The sequence below is a fragment of the Polypterus senegalus genome, chromosome 9 (assembly GCF_016835505.1).
Source record: "Polypterus senegalus isolate Bchr_013 chromosome 9, ASM1683550v1, whole genome shotgun sequence".
Lineage (NCBI taxonomy): Eukaryota > Metazoa > Chordata > Cladistia > Polypteriformes > Polypteridae > Polypterus > Polypterus senegalus.
Window position 1 is genome coordinate 58,831,999 of NC_053162.1, and position 22,710 is coordinate 58,854,708.

Genomic DNA, 22,710 nt, shown 5'->3' on the forward strand with positions numbered 1-22,710 from the left:
CACAAAAGCAGTACTATTACCAGTAAAGATGAATGTATCATGTTTTGTCCTTGCATAAAATAATGGAAAAGTACATGCTGAATTTCATAGGCTCACACAAGAGATGTAAATAAAAATTGATCTGTTTTAGAAATAAACCTTGTCCAGCAACTTACTGGTAACATACTGCATATAAATAATAATTTTAAGTATGCAAGAACCTTTGGCAAGTTGCATGGATTTTACAGCTGTCTTTATTTATTGTAGTGTGGATTTATGGTTGTCTTTCCCAATATTATTATACAGGTTTGTAATAATTCCAAGAAAAACATGTACTGATAATTTTAGAAGTAGTATGGTAGTGCAGACTTTGAGCTTTATTTACATTGTTTCTTCAGCTATTGGATATGTGGACAAGGACACAGGCACTATATGTATTGTATCTCTGTTTACACTTTCGAATCTGGAGGCAGAATATTTACTGTATTTACTATGGGCCTTGTTTCCTCCCACAGTCCAAAGACATGAAGTTTAGGTGAATTAGCAATCCTAAATTGGCTCTAGTGTGTAGTTAGGGTGTGTGGGTGGATTTGTGCTGTGTGTGTGTTTGCTGTGTTATGGACTGGCACCCTGTCCAGGATTTGTTCCTGCCTTGCACCCTATGATAGCTGGAATATACTCCAGAAGACCAATGTGAGCCTGTTCAGGACAAAGTGGGTTAGAAAATGACTGACTGACTGACTATGGGCCTTTAAAGAAAGCACCTAAAAGTTTCATATGTTTGCAGGGACATTCAAAATAAATGGGAAGGTAAAGTCTGCCTTTAATGAAACAGAACCAGTGGTCCAGTTCCCAGCATTCTAATCAGTGTTCCGAAACAGTGGCTCTTAGCATCCCCTACACAAAAGCATATTGATGAATGATGTATAGGGCTCTCTGTCATGTCCAGTAAGAGTGAAAGAAAGCATTCAGAATATATGTCTTACTTATTGTCCCTCCATCATTTATCACCCACAACATGAAAATGAGTGTCAAACATTCTCAAATGTAGATAACTGTCCCACCAAATAAAAGCTCCTTGGGTTGAGAGGAAAGATGGTCTGAGTGAGCAAGTCAAGACTTACTGGCAAACCTATTTAAGACGTTCTGTTGATGTATACATATCTGCACCACACAGACACTGGATGTTTGGTATACATTGTTCTTTAAATCTTATCTACTCCTATCTTCTTTTGAGATTTTCTGTATTATCCTACAGATTGAAAGTATGAGGAGATTTCTCTTAGGCGTTGTGCTCCAACCTGAACAACAGAATCTTCTAATGCAGGATTTGGTTCTGGTTCCAGGCTGCCATTACATATTGGGTGTCAGTACAGCACACAGTGAATTTCAAATTGCACTGGTACAACCAATCACCCTCCTTTAGAGAGTAAAATGTCCATGGCGAGTGTTTATAGCAGGGGTCCTCAATTACGGTCATGGAGGGCTGCAGGTTTTTGTTCTAACCTGGTTGCTTAATTAGAAAGCAATTCTTGCCAATAATTTAATTTCATGGCTTGTTAGTGCTTTAAATCTGCTATGTCAGGTCATTCTCATATCCTAGATTTTCTTCCCCTTTCTAAGGATATCATCCAAATGATCTGAAGACTAAAATGGAGGAGTAATTCTCTTCACTTTCCTTCCATGTATTTAATTAAACCCAATATGTGCATGATAAATTCACACAGGTGGAAATGGTGGTAAGCTAAATGGAGAAATGCTGGTCTCATTTTTCATTTGCATGTTAGTACTAATTAGGAGCCATTAAAAACCAAGAATATGGCTGATTAAGACTAAAATATGCACTAAGGGTTCAAAACCTCAATGAGCGAGACAACTGAAGTGAAGCAGAAGTGTTACTTGAGCAATAAGTGCTTCTTATTAAGCAGTTGGGTTGGAGCAAAAACCTGCAGCCACTGCGGCCCTCCAGGACCGGGATTGTGGACCCCTGGTTTATAGTGTTCATGAGACTTTTGAGATTCTCTTGTTTAATTTCCATGGTAAATCGCCTACCCTAAAAATAATTTTGACAGTGTTTGTGGGTCTAAATATATGGAACAAATTAATTTTCCTTGAAAGAATGAGAGAAGTAGTTTGTTGTCATTTCATAGTATATTCTGTAAATTGAGAGGCCAAAACCTATTCAAATAACCCTTGGTACAAATTAAGAAACAACACTGAGCAGTGCTGTAGTCCATCACAGGACTCATGTACACAAACACACCAACAGGTTGACATTTACACTTTGCCAATTTAGAATCTCTAAATGTAATACAGATAACCAGGTGTGAGATAAAAACCTTGGAACTGTGTCACTGAAACAGTGCTAGAAACTGTAGCGGTCATTCTTTCATGCTTTATAAAAATGTGCTATAATAAGTGACAGCAATATGAATTACTTCCACTTGCTGCCTTTGTCAAGCAGTATCATCCCACCTTTGCCACAATGGTATCCCCATGCCACCTGCCAGCTTAGTGGAATCCCAATGGCCTTCTGCCAATTACCCATGGCTTTTTGCTTCTGTTACAAAACTATGCTTCCTTGTACTCTGTTATGTTCCCTGTACTGTTCTGTAGACAGCTCTGCCTAACATATTCCTTGTAAGGACTGTTTGCTATCTCTAGCTGTCAGAAGCAGCTTTTCTGTCACTGAGCTGCCCTTGAAGAAATTGCATTCATTTATAATGGACCTTAAGGGTACTGGAGATCCATATCCATAGTGTACTTTAACAAAACCACTACACATGTAGTAAACAAATAGTTGAGAATAATGTGAATAAAGAAAAGAGAGAAAAAAGAAACAAAAACACCACTACACAGATGGAGCTACTGGTTAGGCTGCTACTTGTGTTGGCGCCGGAAGTAAGAGTGTTTTAGTTAGTGAATACTGATGCCCAGATATGAATTTCTATTTCTGTTTTGTAGACAACTAGACAATAATAACTAAAATAAAAAAGGCACATTTACAGTCACTTATATTTTTTGCCATACAGAAGCTTATTTCTTCATTTCACAAAGATATACGGGTCACTTATGCAAGTTAGGTGCATTGGCATTGCTAGTGTTTGGACTGTGTGAGAAAACCAGAGCATCTGAAGCCAACATGCAAACACTAAGCAGGCACAAACCCCATCGACTTCACTGCAAAACAGCAGAACCACAGTACCAGTGCTGTACTTTTATTAATAACAATAATAATAATAGTAGTAATTGTCCACAAAATCTTCCAATCATTGATCTATTCATATGTTTTTGTTCATTACAAGCACAATAATAATAATAATAATCCATCGATTTTCCTAACCCAATTATCCAGAGCAGGTGTGCAGGTAGGCTATCCCAGCAATCATAGGGCACAAGGCAGAACCAACACTGGGACAGGGCACCAGTCCATTGCAGGGCAAAGATAAATGCACATAAACTTACTTGGGCCACTTTAGCAAGGACAACACACATAACCTTTATCAGAATGAAATTCTGTACAGATGTTTTAACATAGGCAGAGTGGTAGTGCAGAGCTGTCATACCTACCTCCCAACAGCAGGTTCTACATGGAGATGGCATGTTCTCCCTGCGTATTTATGGATTGATTGGTATTTGTGTTATTGAATTTACTCACATTTTTCTCTATTCTTTTATTACAATTTCTTCAGTAAGAGCAACTCATCGTGTATTTAAAAAATGATAACTGGTTTGTGGCGCTTCAGTCCACTCTATCTGCCCTTTTCATTTTCTTAATTTATTTTTTTTATCATTCATGCACGAGGCACACCAAGAAAAAAGTAGTTTGGCTTTTTTAAAAACATTGAGGCTTTTGTTCAAAATACAATCCAGTGAAATCACTTCAGTTTAGATTTATTGTTGCTATGTGTACAAAGTAAAATGAAACTCATGCATGCTGTTTTCACTACAGTGTATATCTCACTCTGTTGGTGGAATGATGTAATATGATAGGAATCATTAGTCCGATGCTAGTAAAACACATGTAAAGTGTGAAACCAAAATAAAATTTGTGTACAAAAAAATCAAAACAGAGCATTTTTCCCCACACTTTTTATGGCCTGTACACTTATGACTGTACGTCTAATTACTCCAACAACACTATCATCCACTTCGCTGATGACTCCATTGTGGTAGGTTTCACAGCTGGTGCTGATGAGTCGGCATACAGAAATGAGGTGCAGAAACTTGCAGTGTGGTACTCCAGGAACAGTCTCTCACTTAACACCTGCAAAACTGAGGAGGTGGTCATTGACTTCAGGAGGTGTAGAGCAGAGCCAGCCCCATTCTACATCAATGGGGACCTAGTAGGAGAGGGTCACCTCCTTTAAATTCTTGGGTAGTCGCATCTCTGAGGATCTGTCTTGGACAGCAAACTTTCTGGTGGTGGTCAAAAAGCTCCAGCAGTGAATGCATTTTCTAAGCCTTCTCCGGAAAATGGAAATGAAGGGGAAGCTGCTGTTGGCCTTTTACCGCTCAACCATCCAGAGTGTTTTAACATGCTGTATTTCAACATGGTATGCTGGCTGTACAGAAGCAGACAGGAAAGCTCTGCAGAGAATAACATCCACAGCAGAGAAAATCATTGGCTGCTCTCTGCCCTCCCTGGAAGATATCTCCAGTGCCTGATACCTCCGACAGAGCTTGGAAAATCATCAAAGACCATTTTCATCCTCTGCCACTTATTGTTCTTACTACTGCTCTCCATCAGGCAGTACAAGAGCATCAAATGTAGAGCCAAAAGATTTGCAGATAGTTTTTATCCTTGGGCCATCAGAATTTTAAATTTTAAAATCTCATAAAACTGTTATATAACTGTTTTTTTTTTTCCATTTCCAGTATGTACCATGATTACTTTAGTGGATAATAATCCACCCCTCATTTATGTATGGTATGTATTTGTTATAAGGTATGTGCTTTTTATATTATTTATTTGTCATTGTTTGTTGTACTAGGCGGCGCAGTGGAGCAGTGGGTAGAGCTGCTGCCTCGCAGTTAAGATATCCGGGTTCGCTTCCTGGGTCCTCCCTGTGTGGAGTTTGCATGTTCTCCCCGTGTCTGTGTGGGTTTCCTCCCACAGTCCACAGACATTCAGGTTAGGTGGAATTAGTGATTCTAAATTGTCCCTAGTGTGTGCTTGGTGTGTGGGTGTGTGTGTGTGCGCCCTGCGGTGGAATAGCACTCTGCCCTAGGTTTGTTTCCTGCCTTGCCCCCTGTGTTAGCTGGGATTGGCTCCAGCAGACCCCCGTGACCCTGTATTTAGGATATAGAGGGTTGGATAATGGATGGATGAATGTTTGTTGTACTTGCACCATTTGCAGGATAGCTTTTACAATTTCATTGTACCGGTACATTGACAATATTGTAAAGGCTTTCTAATAAATAAAGATATGGAGCACCAACTTAGTCCTCAGGACCCACAGTGGTTCAAGGTATTGGTCCGAACTAGCTTCTGTTTTTAATTGGACTCCTTACCTAATTACGTGAGCTATTATTTCGCAGTTTCAGTTTTTTGTAGTCATTATAGAAGTTACAAAACTAAGTCTGGCAATTTTTATTAAAATTAACTAAACAGTTACAGTATATGAGAATAATGTAGTTTTGTTTTTATTTTACTTTTTGACAATATTTTCAGTAGCTGCAGCTTTTCATCATTCAGTGGTGTTTGCCTAGGTGTCTGCTCTGCTTGCTTTTAAATGTCATTATTAGGGTATAAAAAAGAGAAAAGAGAAAAAACTACAATGAAAAGTGCAAAATAACAGGAAATCAACAAAAGAGAGGTAAGCTTTTAAAGCTAGAACAAAGAGAGAAATATTTCTAAATCCCTATATATATAAAATCCAACTTCTGTCTGTCTGTCCACTTTTCACGAGAGAACTACTTAACGGATTTAGATCAGATTTTTTTCTGTAATTTTCTTGATCATTCTGGTTGATTTTGTGACTTCTCTCATTGGACTAAGTATCATAGTTTGCTTGCGGTAGTGATTTATTTGCAAAAATCCGAGAAAGACACAGCAGGCCAAAGGGAGTGGAGTGGGGCCCTCCTCACTCATGCGCCAGCCTCGGAGCGTGAACCTTACCTCCGCTTAGCTAGCAAACCAGAGAACTACTTAACAGATTTAAACCGGGTTTTTTCTATAATTTGGTTGAACATTCCGGTTGATTTTGCGACTTCTCTCATCAAGCTAAGAATCATAGTTCGCTTGCAGGAGTGATATATTCGTCACTCACATGCCAGCCTCCATTTAATTTGGTGTATTTCTACATTTTGGAGTGTACCTTGCCTCCGCTTAGCTAGTGATACCTGTTTGTTTATTGATTTTTAAAGTTTGTCCTGTTTCACTACTACGGAGGTGGAGGCATGGGGGACGGCTAACATCTTATAAATGTAAAAATCATACTACTGTGTAATACTTTTTATTACTCATATTATTCTGCATTCACAAAAGCACAGTAGGCTTTTGTGAATGCAGAATAATATGAGTAATAAAAACATCAGCTAATGAAATTAGATTAGTAGTTATCAATTATTATCACTGATTGTGAATCTACTTGGAATATAAACCTCTAGCAACAGTGGGTACCCTTTACAGAGTTTGGGAATCACAGCCGTAGAACATTTCTAGAAGATCCAATACTTCAACAGCATAAGGCCCAACGGAAAGCTGGGTAGCAACCATTAATCCAGTGGTGTTCTGAAAGGAAAAACTCCTGACTGATTAAAACATTTTAAAGATTGTTTATCTTATCTTTATTGTATTAGTCTTGTGCCAGTCCAAAACTTTTAGACAAAGTTTTAGATTATATCATATTTAACAATTTGAGGACTTTTTCTTAATCAAGTCACAGTTGTAAACAGCATAAAACAGTTTTATCAAAAACCAAGTCTTTTACTATCTATCTATCTTATACAAAATGTCTGCTGTTATAGTATGTCACCGTTAGAGCGTCATGTGCCCTGGGAACGATAAAGGGCTATTGTAAGAAGACACTTAAAAAAGAAGCGACCATCAAGAAATAATTTGACAAGTTGACAGTGACAATGATGTCACCATCATAATGATAAAACATACAATAAGGGGAAAATGGAAAATAATTTAAGCTTTCCTTGCACTCGTTAGACTTCTTTAAATTAATATTTACTCCATTTTAATATTGACTGTTCACTAAGTATTAATTGTGATGGAAATATAAGATCTAAAATGTATCCATCCAACCCCTCTCAGTTTGTATTTCTTCTTTAACTTATGTTTTTTATTTCATGCATAAAAGACTTTACTAAAGTGTTCAAAGTTGCTTCTCTAAAATATACATTTTTAATTGGTGTGACCAAAATTCTTATTAATCTGTAAGGTGATTTATGTATGCATATAGTAAAATATGGCCTTAGTTCGAGCTAAAACGTATACCTGTATCAGTAGGTTTATCTAAAGAATATATTGAAACATCTATGCAGTGCTCTGACATTCGATATTCACTTGGCTGTATTTGATATAAGCAATGAACAACTGGCAAGAAAGATGCAGTTAATCCTTTAGCTAAAGGTTGGCTTGCTTTTTTTGATTACGTGCGGAGTTATTTTTATAAGGTGATAAGCTTACCTGGTTTCTGATCTTTCTATATTAGTTAGTTTTCTTTCCATTGCTAGACATGGCACATATTCTGATGCAAACCTTTAAATTCTGCAGTTTTTGGGAGTATTTATGTAAAAATCAACTATTTAGATACATATTTTATTAATAATTGGTCACAAAAAATATTTTTTTTTCTTCTTTTTTGATTAAACTAAAGCAGATTACTTAATGTCTGTATTTGTCAACCTGTAATGTAAAACTTATGCTAAAGTATAAACTATTTGAGAAGCAATTAAAATATCATCTTGTATATGAGTGCTCATCTGAAATGTTAAACACAACTGAAGTTTAAGTTTAAATAATAATCTCATCTCATATTTCTTTGATTTTGCATTACCAGAAATTGAAGGAATAGGCAAGTGCAAGATTTTATCCTTGCAACTTACATATTTTCACAATACTTATAATAAATGAGTGTCTGTCTGGGATCAATATTACAGTTTAACTATCAGAGCAAAGGCTGAAATCAGCCCTGAATCGGGAGGTACATCAGCCCATCGCATTGCATTGCACTTATCATGACCATCAGATTTTTCCCCATACAAGTCCTGAGGACAACTTTAATCAAATCGAAATTCAGAGATACTATGGATATTACAGATGGGGAAATTAGACACAAAGCTGTCAAATTCAAAATAGAATAAAACAAGAGATCCATCTTCAGATTAAACAGATCAAACAAAAATATATGTCAAAAACAATACTAGAGCCAAAACCATAATTTTCCTTAAAAGAAGACTTTCTACATAGTCTTCCATTTATATTAGTAAAAAGTTAGGACACTACTTTAATCTTGCAACCACACTACATTAAATATGAATTTTGTGCCAGGAATAACAAGGCACCATGTTGACCAGACAGACAAAATTGTGGCGCCTACAGCAGATTGAAGTATTCAGACCGCTTCATTTTCTGGAAACATTATTGCATTGTATATTTCATTTTAAACTGATAAATGTGTCATTTTGGCCATCAATCTACACTTAGTGACCCATAATGACAAAGTGAAATTATATTTTTAGAAAGGTTTGCAAACTTATTAGAAAGCAACAGCTGAAATCTGTTGTTTATATAAGTTTTTAGACTATTAGCAGTGGCACTCCAAATTGTAGTCGGGTGCATTGTGTTTTCCTTAATTATCCTTAAGATGTCTTTAGTACTTGACTGGAGTCCATTTGTGGGAAATTGAATTAATTAAATATAGTTTATAAAGGACCACACTTGTGACACACCTTTCACACTACATGCCAGGACAAAAACCAAGCCATGAAGTGTAAGAAACTCTCTGTAGACCGCCACGATAAAATTGTGCTAAGGCGTAGATCCACACAAGGGTCTAAGAACATTACCAAAGCTTGGAGTGTTCCCAGGAATACAGGGGCCTCAATAATTGTGAAATGGAAGAAGATTGGGATCACCAGGCCTCCTTCTAGAGTTGGACCGCTGGCCAAACTGAGTACCTGAACAAGAAGGACTAAAAACTTAATGGTTACTTTAACAACACTTCTATAGTCCTTTGATGAGAAGGGACAACCTGTCACAAAGTCAACAGTCTGAGCAGCACACTGTGAATCAGGCATTTATAGTAGAGTGGCTAGACAGAAGCCATTCTTGAGTAAAATGCATATGGAATTTAAAGGACTATGAGAGCATGAAGAAAAAGATTCTCTTGTCTGATGAGGCAAAAATTGAACTCTATGGGCAGAACTCTAAGCAGTATGTCTGGTGAAGACCAGGCCCTTACTCATCACCTGCCTCATACCATCCCTGCAGTGAAACATGATATTAGAGGCTATGTTATTAGAGTCCTTCTTCACAGCAGGGACAGTGAGACTGGTCAGAATTGAGGGGAAGATTAATGCAGCCAAACACAAAGATATCCTTGAAGAAAACCTGCTCCAAAGCGCATGCAACATCAGGCTGGGGTGCTCTGACTGTCCTTGAGTAGCCCAGCCAATGACCAGACCCTAAACCCCATACAAAATCCGTGGAGAGACCTGAAGATGGCAGTTTGCAGAAGCCTCCCTCCCAGTGTAATTGAGCTTGAGAGGATTTGCCAGGAAGAATGGGATAAACTGCCCATTTCCAGGTGTACAAAGCTTGTTGAGAGTTTTCGAAAGAAGACTCAAAGCTGTAACTGCAGCCAAAGGTGTTGAATTAAAGGTCTGAATGCTTCGATGAATGAGAGATTTCAATGATTTATTTCTATTAAATTTTGCAAACCTTTCTGAAATGATGTGTTCAGGTTATCATTATGGGTTATTAAATATAAACTGGTAGGCAAAAATGGGCAATATGTCCATTTTAATTTAATCTACAACACAACAAACTGTGCAGAATATGAAAGGGTTTTTATACTTTCTGAAACCACTGTATATAAACAAATGAACCAAATTTTGCCTCCTATGAAAAAAGTTAAAGAATTGTACAAATGATGATCTCCGTCATAACAGAACAAACAATAAATAAATTATCAGTAACAGGATATTATTTTATTGGCTCCAGCAGACCCCCGTGGCCCTGTAGTTAGGATATAGTGTGTTGGATGATGAATGGATGGATGTTGTTTGTAGAATCCTGACACTACCCTTCTTATGGTTCAATGTGGAATCCATCATATTTAATTAAAAAAACCTGTAAAATCTTGGAAAATATAATTCACATTCCACTGAAGTAATCAATAAAGAAATAGAGTATTCCTTCTGAAAGCAAAATTATAAAGAGATCAGGTTCTTAAGTAAACTTTAGAAGAAGCATTATTAGGAGTCATTCGATGTGCAAATAAAATGATTCGTACGAGTTCACGTATGTATGCATCTATGGAATAGTTAATTTTAGTATCTAACCCCTAACTAAGAATTGATTAAAATGCAAAAAAAAAAGTAAAAACTGCTGAGAAGAACCAGTTATGAAAACATGTAAAGCAGTAGTATTTATTATTCACGAGCCATCAGCGTAATTCAAGAAATTGCAGTTTTGCATGTCTAAGATGCTAAGATGAAGAGAAACTAAATACATTTGTTCAGGTGCTTGACAATATACAAATCACATCAAATTTTAACTATAGTTTACCACATGGTATGTGTGTGACTCTGAAATCAAAAGTTGCATGTATGGTGGAAGGCAAAACTGCCCCTTTATGGCCTAAATATTCATGCTTTGTTTTGTGCAAGGTTAACAATCATTACTGCAAAGTATGGTGTGGATGGCATCTTATAATAAGAAGTCAGAACTTTTCAGCAATGTTGAAAATATGAAAGGCCAAAATTGAACTTTCCAAGTCTATAATGTTGATGGAGATTTATCATAAAAGACTCAAAAATTATGATGTCTGCCAAAGCTAGAGAGCCTAACATTCAGCTTGACTCTTCACCATAGTACTCCACTGGCTGTTGCTAGGTAGCTTCCACTGCTTGAAAGTCACTTGAGTCTCATTTTAAACTTGAATGCTGCCATATTTCAGAAGGCTTCTGACATTTAGCATGCACTTTGTTAATTAGTAGGATTTCTTTAATTATTTAATAGCCTGTTACCAAAAAGCCTGTTGCTTTTTCTAGTATTTTGGAGAATTTTTCCTTGTCCTTCCAATTTGTCTTCTTGCTGTTGTTATGCTCTCCAATTGACAGTGTCAGTTTTTTTAACCCACATTTAACCATAGAAATTAATATTTCTTGTCATTTCACATACTGCTTAAACCCAGAAACTCAACAAAGTGATACGCTACAAGATGTCTTTAAGAAGCATTGAGTGAATATAAGCGATATATGGTTATGGCAGCAGTTACATACTGATTTTATGTGTAATTAATTTAAAATGATCTTTAAAATTGTTATATTTTCATTTTGTACAATTTACTGTGATGATCAATATCAAAATTATAAGCTAAAATAGGTAAAGAGGTCATGCTATAGCACAATAAGTGTGAAAAGAAAAGAATGAATGCACCTTATGCCTTTGTGTTAGTTAATCTAAAACCAAGTGTTGTATATGTTCTTGTAGCCCTGACACTTACTCAAGTATATGAGTAATATGTGAATAAATTTCCTTATTTTATGCAAACCTGACATTCCCATTACTACAATATTCTGAAGTGCTGATATTTCTTGTGTTTTTGCAGTTTTATTCAGTCAGTCATTTTCTAACGATATCAACATAGTGTGGTGGACAGCTTTCCCACCTCACAGCACCTAGAGTCCAATTCATTTGTTTGCTAGGGTTCCTTCTGTGAAGAATTTGCCTGTTTTCCAATTGTTTAGGGTAATTATCCAATGTTTTTTTTTTTCATTGCAGTCTGAAAATGTGTTGTATGTCAAATGCTGCTGTGATAGGCTCTAGTACTGTATAACCTTGATATTCGATTTAGTTTGTTCAGAAGATTAATGGATAAATTAACAGAAAGTAATTGTGCACTCAGAAAAAAAGAAAATCAAGAGGTTTAGAAATGTCTGGTATTGTAGAATGAGAGCACCACCAAACTCTAGAATTAAATAATGGATTTCATGAACAGCATGAATTGGCCTTTAATTAAGAAACTGACTGGAACAAAAGTGGTGGCCCTGTAGGAGTTTGTGACCTTTGAGTTAGCTGGTCAATTGCCTCTCATTATTGATTGGTTGCTGCTAAGGAAAAAGAAACAGTTAATGGATTTGAATCTTTTAAAGCCAGTAAATTAGATTTATAGCAAAATTAGTGTGTTGCATTAGCATCAGTATTTTGTTAATAATTAATGAAATGGCTAGAGAGAAAACCTGCTACCACTGTAGCCTTCCAGGATCTGAGTTTGACAGCCCCTCTCTAGACGTGCCTCTCATCCTTCTGTGGGCAAGTGTTTGTTCTAAATTGATCTTCTCAACTCCACACTTAGTAGTCCACTGACACTGAGCAGTCTTTAAACCCCTTGTGTATTTCCAGGGCAACCAAGATACATTTCCAGAGCCAGAAATATGCTAAGATAATCTTGAGGCCATCTTTTTATAGACTTCACTGGTGGCTCAAGGTGTCGCTACCATTCCTGAGACTTGATTTACCATTAAGGGGCTATAGTGTCTTCTTATGCTACCACTCACTGGTTTAGGGTAGTTATTCTGTCTTTTTGCAACGCTCCATGGCAACTCCATCTCTTCTGTGACCAAGAAGCTTTTATGTTTGAGTCACTCTTTGAATAACTTAAAACATTCAGCCTAATGAATTTCCCCTTGGGTATCAATATCTATCTATCTATCTATCTATCTATCTATCTATCTATCTATCTATCTATCTATCTATCTATCTATCTATCTATCTATCTATCTATCTATCTATCTATCTATCTATCTATCTATCTATCTATCTATCATCCTGTTATGTCAGTTACAAAAACACAAAGTGTCTCAACTGTTCCACAGCTCAGACATCCACTGCCTGTCTTTTCCTCAAATTAACAGCCCTGTGTAATTTTCTGGTAATGATTGTTTAAGAGCAATTGATAGGATTTTTAAAGCAGCCAGCCAGGAGATGCACATTTCTTGTGGGAATAAAATTAAAAACAAAAGAAATTATTTTCCAAATTCTGAAAATAAAATTGAAAACAGAAGAAAACATTGCTTAAGAGTTGCAAGTTATTTTTCAAATGAGAGGTTTTAACCTCAAACAAAAGCTTGAAATGTGGCTATGCACTTTCCATTTATAAAAGAAAATTTGACAGGAGAACATGCGTATATTGTGGCAACTCTGACCCATCTGTGCAGACCATTTCTAAGAAATTGAGAAATGATAATGTCTATAATCAAGTAGGAAAATGAAACCTAACCTGATAAATGATGACTCACGCGTATAATAATCCATATCATCCAGCTGTTATTATAACGTGTATTGACATTTCCAACATTTTATACCTCAAACGCAACAATTATGATGTATATACTGTATTTTAGTTCTTGTGTATGAGGGTCAATGCTGCACATTTGCATTAAAGAATTTTTTTTGGTAGTTTCATAGGATTTCTGGTGTTACTTCATAGGGAACTGGCTGATGGGTCCGGAATATCTTAGACAAACTTCACTTTATCAGTTGTCTGCTGTGCTGGAAGCCACTATCCAATCAGTGAGGCTCTACATCCAGTTTTTGTATGGTGTGTGTGTGTACAAACATAAAACATAACATGTTTTTGCCAGCATATGTAAAATGACAATTGACAGCAGTGTTTGGTTCTCCTAACGTAATTGGAACACTTGACTCCTCTCATATTGAAATTAATGCATCTAGCAAGAATGAAGCTGCTTATGTTAACCATAAGCAGTAACATTCTATAAATGCATGAGCCATCTATGATGCCAAAATGAGGCTTACAGACATCATGGTTCATTTATTTTGAGGCAATATAGATTTGGCACACATGATGGTATTGTATGTGGTGGCTGGCTTATTCAAAAGGTAACTGGCAGAACCTTCAGTTCTTCATATTGGCAATCATATCATTACATGTGCAGCTAATTCAGCTAGCTGTTCAAATGGTGGCACCTTATGCCATCCCTTGATGACTAGAATGCAGAAGAAAGGAGCTAAACTGTTATATTAAGGGTGCTGAGGTCTTAATAAATCAAGAGGGAGGCTTCTCTACCAGCCAATGAAATTCTGCAGCATTGTTATTTCATATTTTTGAGGTTCATTGGTATAGGCTATGTATGATTGTTTGAGGGTGGCAACCAGGCGGAGTCTGAGGTGCGTTCACCTAGGTGCATTTACAAGATGATTGTGATTTCTAAAGTTAAATTGTGTGGATATGTGTTTATGCCAGGTTTTATAAATCATTTTTTTTTTGTTGTTGGCATATATTCACGCTTGAATCTATGCAAAGTTTTATAAACTAGACCCTGGTCTCTATTTGTCTGGAGTTTATATATTCTCAGTTATGTTAGTATTAGTCTTCTCCCATATACCTGTACTAAGGTTAAGTTCCCCTAATGAGTGAGTATAGGAGTGTGCCTGTGTGTGCTGTGTGATAAGACTTTATGAACAAATTTAAGTAAAAAAAAAAACTGTTTGTAAATTTGTAAAACCCATGTACTTTTCATCTTTCTTTACATTATCTGGCATTGTGCTGTAAAAATATGATTTATCAAGTCAGAACCTTGCAATTTACCATGCTTATTTCACTTAGAAAAAAAACATTTTCTTTGCTTTTGCTGTAAATGGTTGTGTAATGTAGTAGATCTTTTTGCTGTGTTTTTATTTTTTTCTAAACAGCGTTGTAATGATGTTCACATTCCTTACCTTTAAGTTAGTTTAGGTTCTTGTTTATTTTCACAGTGACATTCTTATTTGCATGTCTTACCACTCTCTGGCAGCATTATCAGCAAATAATAAGAGTAAAGTAAATAATTGTTAAAAGATGTAAAGATCGTCAAGAATTGCCATAAGAGAAATCCCACATTATGATCATTATTGTCTATTTACTCTATTTACACTTGAAAAATATAAGACAGATTTGGCAGTTTAAAATGAATTATTTATAAATTAATTATTGCATATTGTAGCTCTGAAAATAGTTTTCAGAGAATTCTCAAATAACCGAAAAACACATTTACTCTCAATGGATACTACCCAATACCCCTTGTTACAGAATCTTGTTTTACATTGGAGGTGAAGGAGACTTGGCACTGTCTGTGAGGCCTTGATGTTCATGTGCACTTAAAGTATTTTGTTTAGGTAGTGCCTTACAAAACCCCCTAGCCCAGGGGCTCCCACCCTCCTTAATCTGTCCATGTTTGTTTAAAACAGAGCACGGCATCCTGCTGGGGTGAAAGAGTAGTCATAATCTCTGAGCATTATCGATCATTCAGATTCAAACAACGTTTACCCTGCCCAGATTAAATTTGGCCAAAGACCACACTTCAAACAAAGTGAGAGTAATTTTAGCACAGGAGGTTTGAACTGTCCAAAATTAATATGAATCCAGTCCAGTTTTTCATTTTTGAGCCAACTGTATCCTTCAGTTTGTACATAATTGTCTTTTTAATTTAATCCATGAGAAAATACACTCTGTCTGCAAATATATTGTGTTGACAGCAACAGTAATTCACACAAAAAACATGCAAATCTTTACTTATGTAAATAACTCAAAATTAATAAAGGCTCCTTTTACATTCTGTTGGTTTAATCTTTACTATGATTAGAGCATTTGTTGTATGTAGAACAAAACAAATATTCTGCAATAGACTGGATCTGCAATATCTGCAGATATGCCGTGCCTTGTGCCCAGGGAAACTCCAACTTCGTACAGATCAGGTCAGGTTGAGGAGCATGCACCGCTACAAAGTATTGCTGCATCCATCACATGACGAAACAGCTCGAGATCCTGGTTGGCGACCCATAAACAGACACGCGGTCCAGTCCCACCCTCTGGAAATGACCCTCTATCTGCTGTAGCCAAGTGTTATGTGGGCGTCCCCTTGGCCTGGTCCAGCCAATCAGGTCCTCAACAATGAGGATCCTGCAAGCTGGATCACCCTCGAGGACTTCATGAGCAACTGTTCATTTGACACAAAGTCAATCTAACGGCACCGAAGGATTCTCTGAAGAGACACAGTACCGAAGGAGTCCAGTCTTACTAATACTGAAATTTTAAATGAAGGAAAATGTGTGTGAATGATTGGATGAATAAAACAAATACAAACTGACCAATTTATTTGTTTATCTATTTTATTTTTTTTAATATTGTACATGTTGCCTTTATTTTCATTTACCAGTGCTTTTTAAGTAGATGCCAGAAAGAAGCCTTAAAGTTCAGGTTAGGAGTGACTTGTTCAACTTTCTACGACTTTTAGTACAGACCCTGAAATGTCTGTACACGCCACTTCAAATGGAAATACTCAAGTAAAGCTTTATTTAAATTGTAATATTATTTGACAGCTGCAAATTATAGTAGGGTAATAATGGAATAAGGAGATCTTGTGTCAACCTGTGTGTTTCTGTCTGAATTTTACTTAACAGTAGGGTGATAATTAGATGCCTAATGAATATAGCTTTGAATGAGTGCATTTTTTATATAATTTAAATATATTCTGTGATTTTTGTCAAGAATCAAATCTGTAATTCTGATAGCATAATGTCTTACAGTATGTGATACCATTTACATTTGCATTGTCTGGATCAAGTGTTGAGTGGTATATACATGGATTCTATGAAGAGATCCAATTAGATTTATTGTGGATTATATAGCCTGCTGTTAATGTTTTAACTTAATGTACTTGTGTTTTTCTTGTATGTTTTGGTAACAGGGGACGCTTTGGACAGGTTCACAAGTGTGCAGAACTTTCATCTGGTTTGGTACTAGCAGCCAAGATCATAAAAGTTAAATGCTCAAAGGACAGGGTAAGTAAGTGCTGCACAGTAGAAATGGAGGTGGACACAAAGAAGTTGATTTATGAGTCTCATCTGTCTGTTTGGATCAGAGATGCCTTGCACTGACAGCCCATCAAAAGATTAATGACAAGATTTTTCTTGGAAGCAGTTAATCCCTTTTAACCTTTCAGCTGTTAAGGTAGAATTTCTTATGTGGATTGTTTTCAAGGTAATCCACTTCAAAAAGTCTCCGAGTACCCCCCTCGTCTTGCCAAATCTCATTCATACAAGGCAACATTCTCTTTTCTGTTCTTTCCAATCAGTTATTAGAGTTGATATCTTATGAGAACATTGTCTGCTTTCCAAAAGACGTTGAATTCCAAAAATCAAATTTTGTAATTATATTGTTACAAGAGAAAATTAAAAATCTTCTAAATTAAAGTATCAGATCAGTTTTTTCTCAGGTACTGGTTTAAACAGACATCCTTTTTGAATATTTAACTAATTTAATGTCCGTCACTGCTTACTGTCACTTATTCCAGTTCAATTTAGATAACTCAATCAGTCACACAGTTGGTATATTATCATTACCTTAAAGTTAAATGCTTTGAGATGAGAGAAATGTTAGGAGGACTGAATGAAAGTTTTGAGTAATGCCATTATCTGTGACTAAAGGACATACTAACCAGAATATGCCCCTTAGAACATAATTAAAATGGCATCACATTGCTGAAATATTAATATATTTTAAATCCCAATGAAATGGTAATGTAGTTATTTGTGCTGTTGTCTCAGAGCTTCACAAACGTAGGTTTAATTTCCTTCCTGTATCTGTATCTGTGCATTTTTTCTAGGTACTCTGATTTCCTTCCTCATTTTTAAAAACATGCATGCAAAGTAATTGTCAATTTCAAATCGGCTGGAGTATAATCAAAAGAGTATAGATGTGTGTGCATGAGTGTGTCCTGCAAAATACTAACAATCTATTCAATGCTTAATGTTGCCAAGGAAAGCTCTGCCCCCTTCTGGCCCCGTAGTGGAAGAAGTTCACAAAATTATGGTATGTTGTTTAATTAGTATGGGCCGTCCTACAGGTATGGTTTGTGATTTAATTAAAATAATAAAAATAAAAGTTAAATGTTGCTAACAGAAATAACCCTCAGTGGCCAAGCGTCCATAGTCAGGCAAGCACTCAGTTAATTTCACTGCTATAGCATTCTTTGTGCATGTTTAAGTGTTATTATAAGGCAATGTCAGCAAATTATAGTTGATGATAATCAAGTAGCTTTAAAAAATAAACCAATATGTGTTATCTTTCTTTTTGATTACGTTTAAACCTTTATTCTCTCTGAGTGCAAAGTTCTGAATATTTTCATGTTACTCCAGATAACATTTGAAATTTATACATTTTTGAGCAAATTAGGATTTTTTTTTCAAGTTGTGCTTTTCATTCATATAGTTTGAAGACTGAGTCACTGTAATACAAATAAAAAAAAATATTTCAATTTTTTTTGTATGAAGTTACAAATTAGCAACATTGAACATAATTTAACAAAATCAGAGATGACATGCTATATTTAAATCAACTTGATTATTAATGTTTGAGAACTATTCCTGTATGTAATATAGGTTGATCGATCCAGATCTAATTGTTCAATTTTCATTACACTATAATTTATTAAGTTAGGTTACATAGAGAATTCACAAAAAAAATTCTGTTGATGACAGCACCTGCCCTGCATTCCAAAATGGCGGGGAGACAGTTTTCAGTCGAACAGTGGGTACGATGTGTTTGCCTTTTCATAATTGCATAATTAGACCTGGACTACCCTGTACATGTTCTGTACAAGCAGCTTGTTAAGATACTATATAATATCTTCTTAATTTTTTGAATATAACATATTTAGATGTCACAGGATAACTTAATAAATGTATTTATCTTTAACCTGAATGGTAAATAGAGTCTGTCACTTCCATTTATTTCTTGACCAAGAAATTATTCAGCAGATTCCACAATCCTTATTAAATTTTTCTTCTACAGAAAGAACAATACTGTAAGTTACCATAAATCATCTCTTAAATCTAAACTGTTTCAGTCCTTTCTAAAAAATAAACTCAAAAACAGCATGCCGTTGTTATTTGAACATATCAGCCAAGCCTTTAATGTAATGTGCATTGAGAAATAATCATAAATGATCGATTCCTGGCAGTGACTGAAGGAATGATACTCTGTTGGGCCCTTAAGCAAGTCCCTTAACCTGCAAATGCTCCAGGGGCTCTGTACAAATAGCTGACCCTACCCTTTGACCCCAAAACTCTCTGGAGAGTAAGTTGAGGTATGTGAAAAATGACAAATTCCTAATACAAGTAATTGTATATGGTGAATAAAGGATTAAAAATCACAGAGTTATGTTCTTCCCCACAACAGCTGGAAGAAAATCTCATGTGATATATATGTAGAACATGACAGTTCTCAAAATTATAAGCATGCATTATTATTTTGTTGTTTTTATCTGTCTTCTTCTCTGTTATTAATATTATCTGTATTTGGTTAGTTAAAAATATGTTTACTTCTGTCACTGATTTTTTTTCTTGTTATATTTATTTAAGGAAGAAGTAAAGAATGAAATTGGAGTAATGAATCAACTCAACCATGTCAATCTGATCCAACTCTATGATGCCTATGAATCTAAGAACAGTCTTACTTTAATTATGGAATAGTAAGTTAAAACATTTTTATCATGCATATTTTATTTTATTTTTGTTTAATTTTTCATTGAAAATTAAAAGCAAATGTAAAAATATCAGACTTGTTCTGTTTGTTGAACAATCAGACTTAGTTGTTGATATTTATGGCAGTGAGTCATTTTTTATAGTTCTATTTTCTCTACTTGGGTCTTTTTGATCATAGGCCAGTACCTACTCTGTGCTCTGGTACACAGCAGTAAATATGACTGGGTGGTACATATGCACCACCATGCTTCCTACTCTTGAACATGCTACAATTGCACATGAGTAGATCATTCCTACTTGATTCCTGCTTTTGTTGATGGCCATTACAAAACACAGTTTTAGAGGAAAATGTATTCTTTTGAATTCAAACAGGTAATAAGTAAGGAATAATGGCAATTTTGGGTATGAATATAATTTCATATTGAAGATTTGAATGTAATGCTTTGATCTGTAATCTTGTACTGATATAAAATTCTGGAGGTTTCAGATCAAATGCATTATACACTGAATTGTGGTTTCCTTTCATTCATTACATACAACATGGAAGTCTACAGGCTGCACATTTATGTGTCTGTTTTAAGCATTATACAGATAAGAACAGGTGAAAAGGAATAATAAACTGAACTATGGATTGTTTTAACCTCCTCTATGTTCTCTCCATGGGGGATCCATACAGTGAGCTGTGGAAGTGTCGCTCCTGGCTTGTGTTGTACATGGGCCTTGAAGTGGGCTGGTGCACTATACCAGCAGTTCTCTGTTTGAGTTTAGGAGTACTTCTCGGTCTGACGCTCCAGATTTCCACAATATGGCATTTTTTTTTAACATTTATTTTGCCTCCCCAGCCTTCTGTTATTTGAAGTTTATGTACATGTTACCGACAATATATGAAAAGCAGGCATTGTATAGAATGCCTAGGCAATATATAGAATTCCTGGCATTTTTGGGCAAAGTATGAAATATCCAAATTATTTCAATATCTGGCGGCATGGTGGCGCAGTGGGTAGCGCTGCTGCCTCGCAGTTAGGGGACCTGGGCTCGCTTCCCGTGTCCTTCCTGCGTGGAGTTTGCATGTTCTCCCCGTGTCTGCGTGGGTTTCTTCTGGGTACTCCGGTTTCCTCCCACAGGCCAAAGACATGCAGGTTAGGTGCATTGGCGATTCTAAATTGTCCCTAGTGAGTGCTTGGTGTGTGTCTGCGAGTGTGTGCACGCCCTGCGGTGGGCTGGCGCCCTGCCCAGGGTTTGTTTCCTGCCTTGCACCCTGTGTTGGTTGGGATTGGCTCCAGCAGACCCCCATGACCCTGTAGTTAAGATATAGCGGGTTGGATGATGGATGGATGGATTTTAATGTCTATATATATAAAAGTCAATGTGTGTATGTATGTTCCAGAGATTTTCATGAAACTTGGCACACATGTTCCTCATTGGTCGACTAAAAATACTGTAAGGTGAAATCAGCCCTAACCCACCCCCTTCTGGGTGGGGGTGATCTTGCAGTCTTGTATGCATGTTATCATCCAGTTGACACTAGGAATGACCACCAGTGGACGAACTGGAGGTAACTGCCAGCATTCTTTATGTTTAAGCAACACAGCGCCCCTGTTGCATTTGAAATTAAATAGATTTGTCTGGTTCCGAGCATCTACTGGATGATAACATACATACAATACCCCAAGATAAGCACATTAGTGAGTCTTCATTGTTTCTTAGTTTATTTTTATTTTTAAAGATTTTTTTTTTTATTAATTTTTCTCAAACAATAATAAAAAAAAAACAAAACTTTATTTTCCTCCCGGGCAACAGTGGGTATTTCAGCTAGTTATATATACTTTCCCTAGGCATTGTATGTAATGCCTAGGCATTATATAGGATGACAAATGCAATTTTGGCAAAGTATTTAAAGAGAGTCATTAAAAGGCCTTCATTAAAAATATATAAATGAAAAAAGAAAATATCAAATAAAATACAGAACTTTCTTACTGAAAAAAATAGGAGAAAAAACTTAACCTACTTGTTGCAACAAGGAAGGCTTGAATGGCATTTTTAATTGCACTTCATTGGGAGCGTCGAAAGTCACATGACATTAGAAACGTCATTAGTGGGAGTATTTCATACTTTGCCGGTTTGTCTTTTAGCATTGCATAGAATGCCTAGGAAATGTGTGAAATATTAATCGTTTCATACTTTGACGTCTAATTTTCGGTATTCTATATATTGCCAAGGCATTCTATACAATGCCTGCTTTCATACATTGCCAGTAACATACTGTATATAAGAGCTCTGAACAATCCAATCCAGCTTGTTTTTGAATGTATTTTATGCCATATTGTGAGAAGTAGGAAGAAGCTGTCACAATAGGGAGTACTGTGTGCACCCAAGGAGGCCACCAGCTAATCACATTTCCTTTGAGTTTCATCTAACTTTTCTTCATCCACTTCATAGTTCATTTTTATATGCAGCTCACCACCTTATCTGTTCTTCCTGTGCATAGCAACATTTTCTGCTCAATTATAGCATCAACTTGTACAGTGGTACTGTTTTACTTATGCCATTGATTTGCATGAACTGGATGACACATTTCTCTGCGCAATCACAGCACAGGCAAGAAAGGACATGCTGTCTAAAAATACCTCATTTGTTACAGCATTATTATCAACAAAATATCAAGGAAAAAGAGCTAATTTTCTTTTTTCTAACATCACCAAATGTCAATCGCATCTATGAAGGCATTTTTGAGATTCTGGGATATTTATTTTTGCTGTTGTAGAGGGGGTTTTACCCTTAAATTCTGATATATCAAATTGTCCTTTATTAGTGGATATGAACTTACTGAGATCTACCATCCTGCCAAATTTGAGGGTTTTAACTGACTGGGAAATTGTGTTTTTGTTAATGAGTGCGTCGGTCAGTCTGCTTTACATTATATATATATATATATATATATGGACACATTTCTTTTGTGGTTCCTTTTTTACTGCTGCAGAAGGAGTGGTACCTTTAACAAA

General features: G+C 36.1%; 1 protein-coding gene across 2 annotated transcripts in view; it reads left to right on the top strand.

Moving 5' to 3' along the window:
• mylk3 (myosin light chain kinase 3) overlaps positions 1-22,710 on the top strand; it is a 78,848-nt gene that overhangs the window by 38,964 nt on the left and 17,174 nt on the right. For both annotated transcript variants that reach the window (XM_039763137.1, XM_039763136.1), the window contains exons 6-7: positions 16,912-17,005; positions 19,586-19,695. In XM_039763137.1, coding sequence (XP_039619071.1) covers positions 16,912-17,005; positions 19,586-19,695 — 204 coding nt within the window. The remainder of the gene's footprint in view (positions 1-16,911; positions 17,006-19,585; positions 19,696-22,710) is intronic.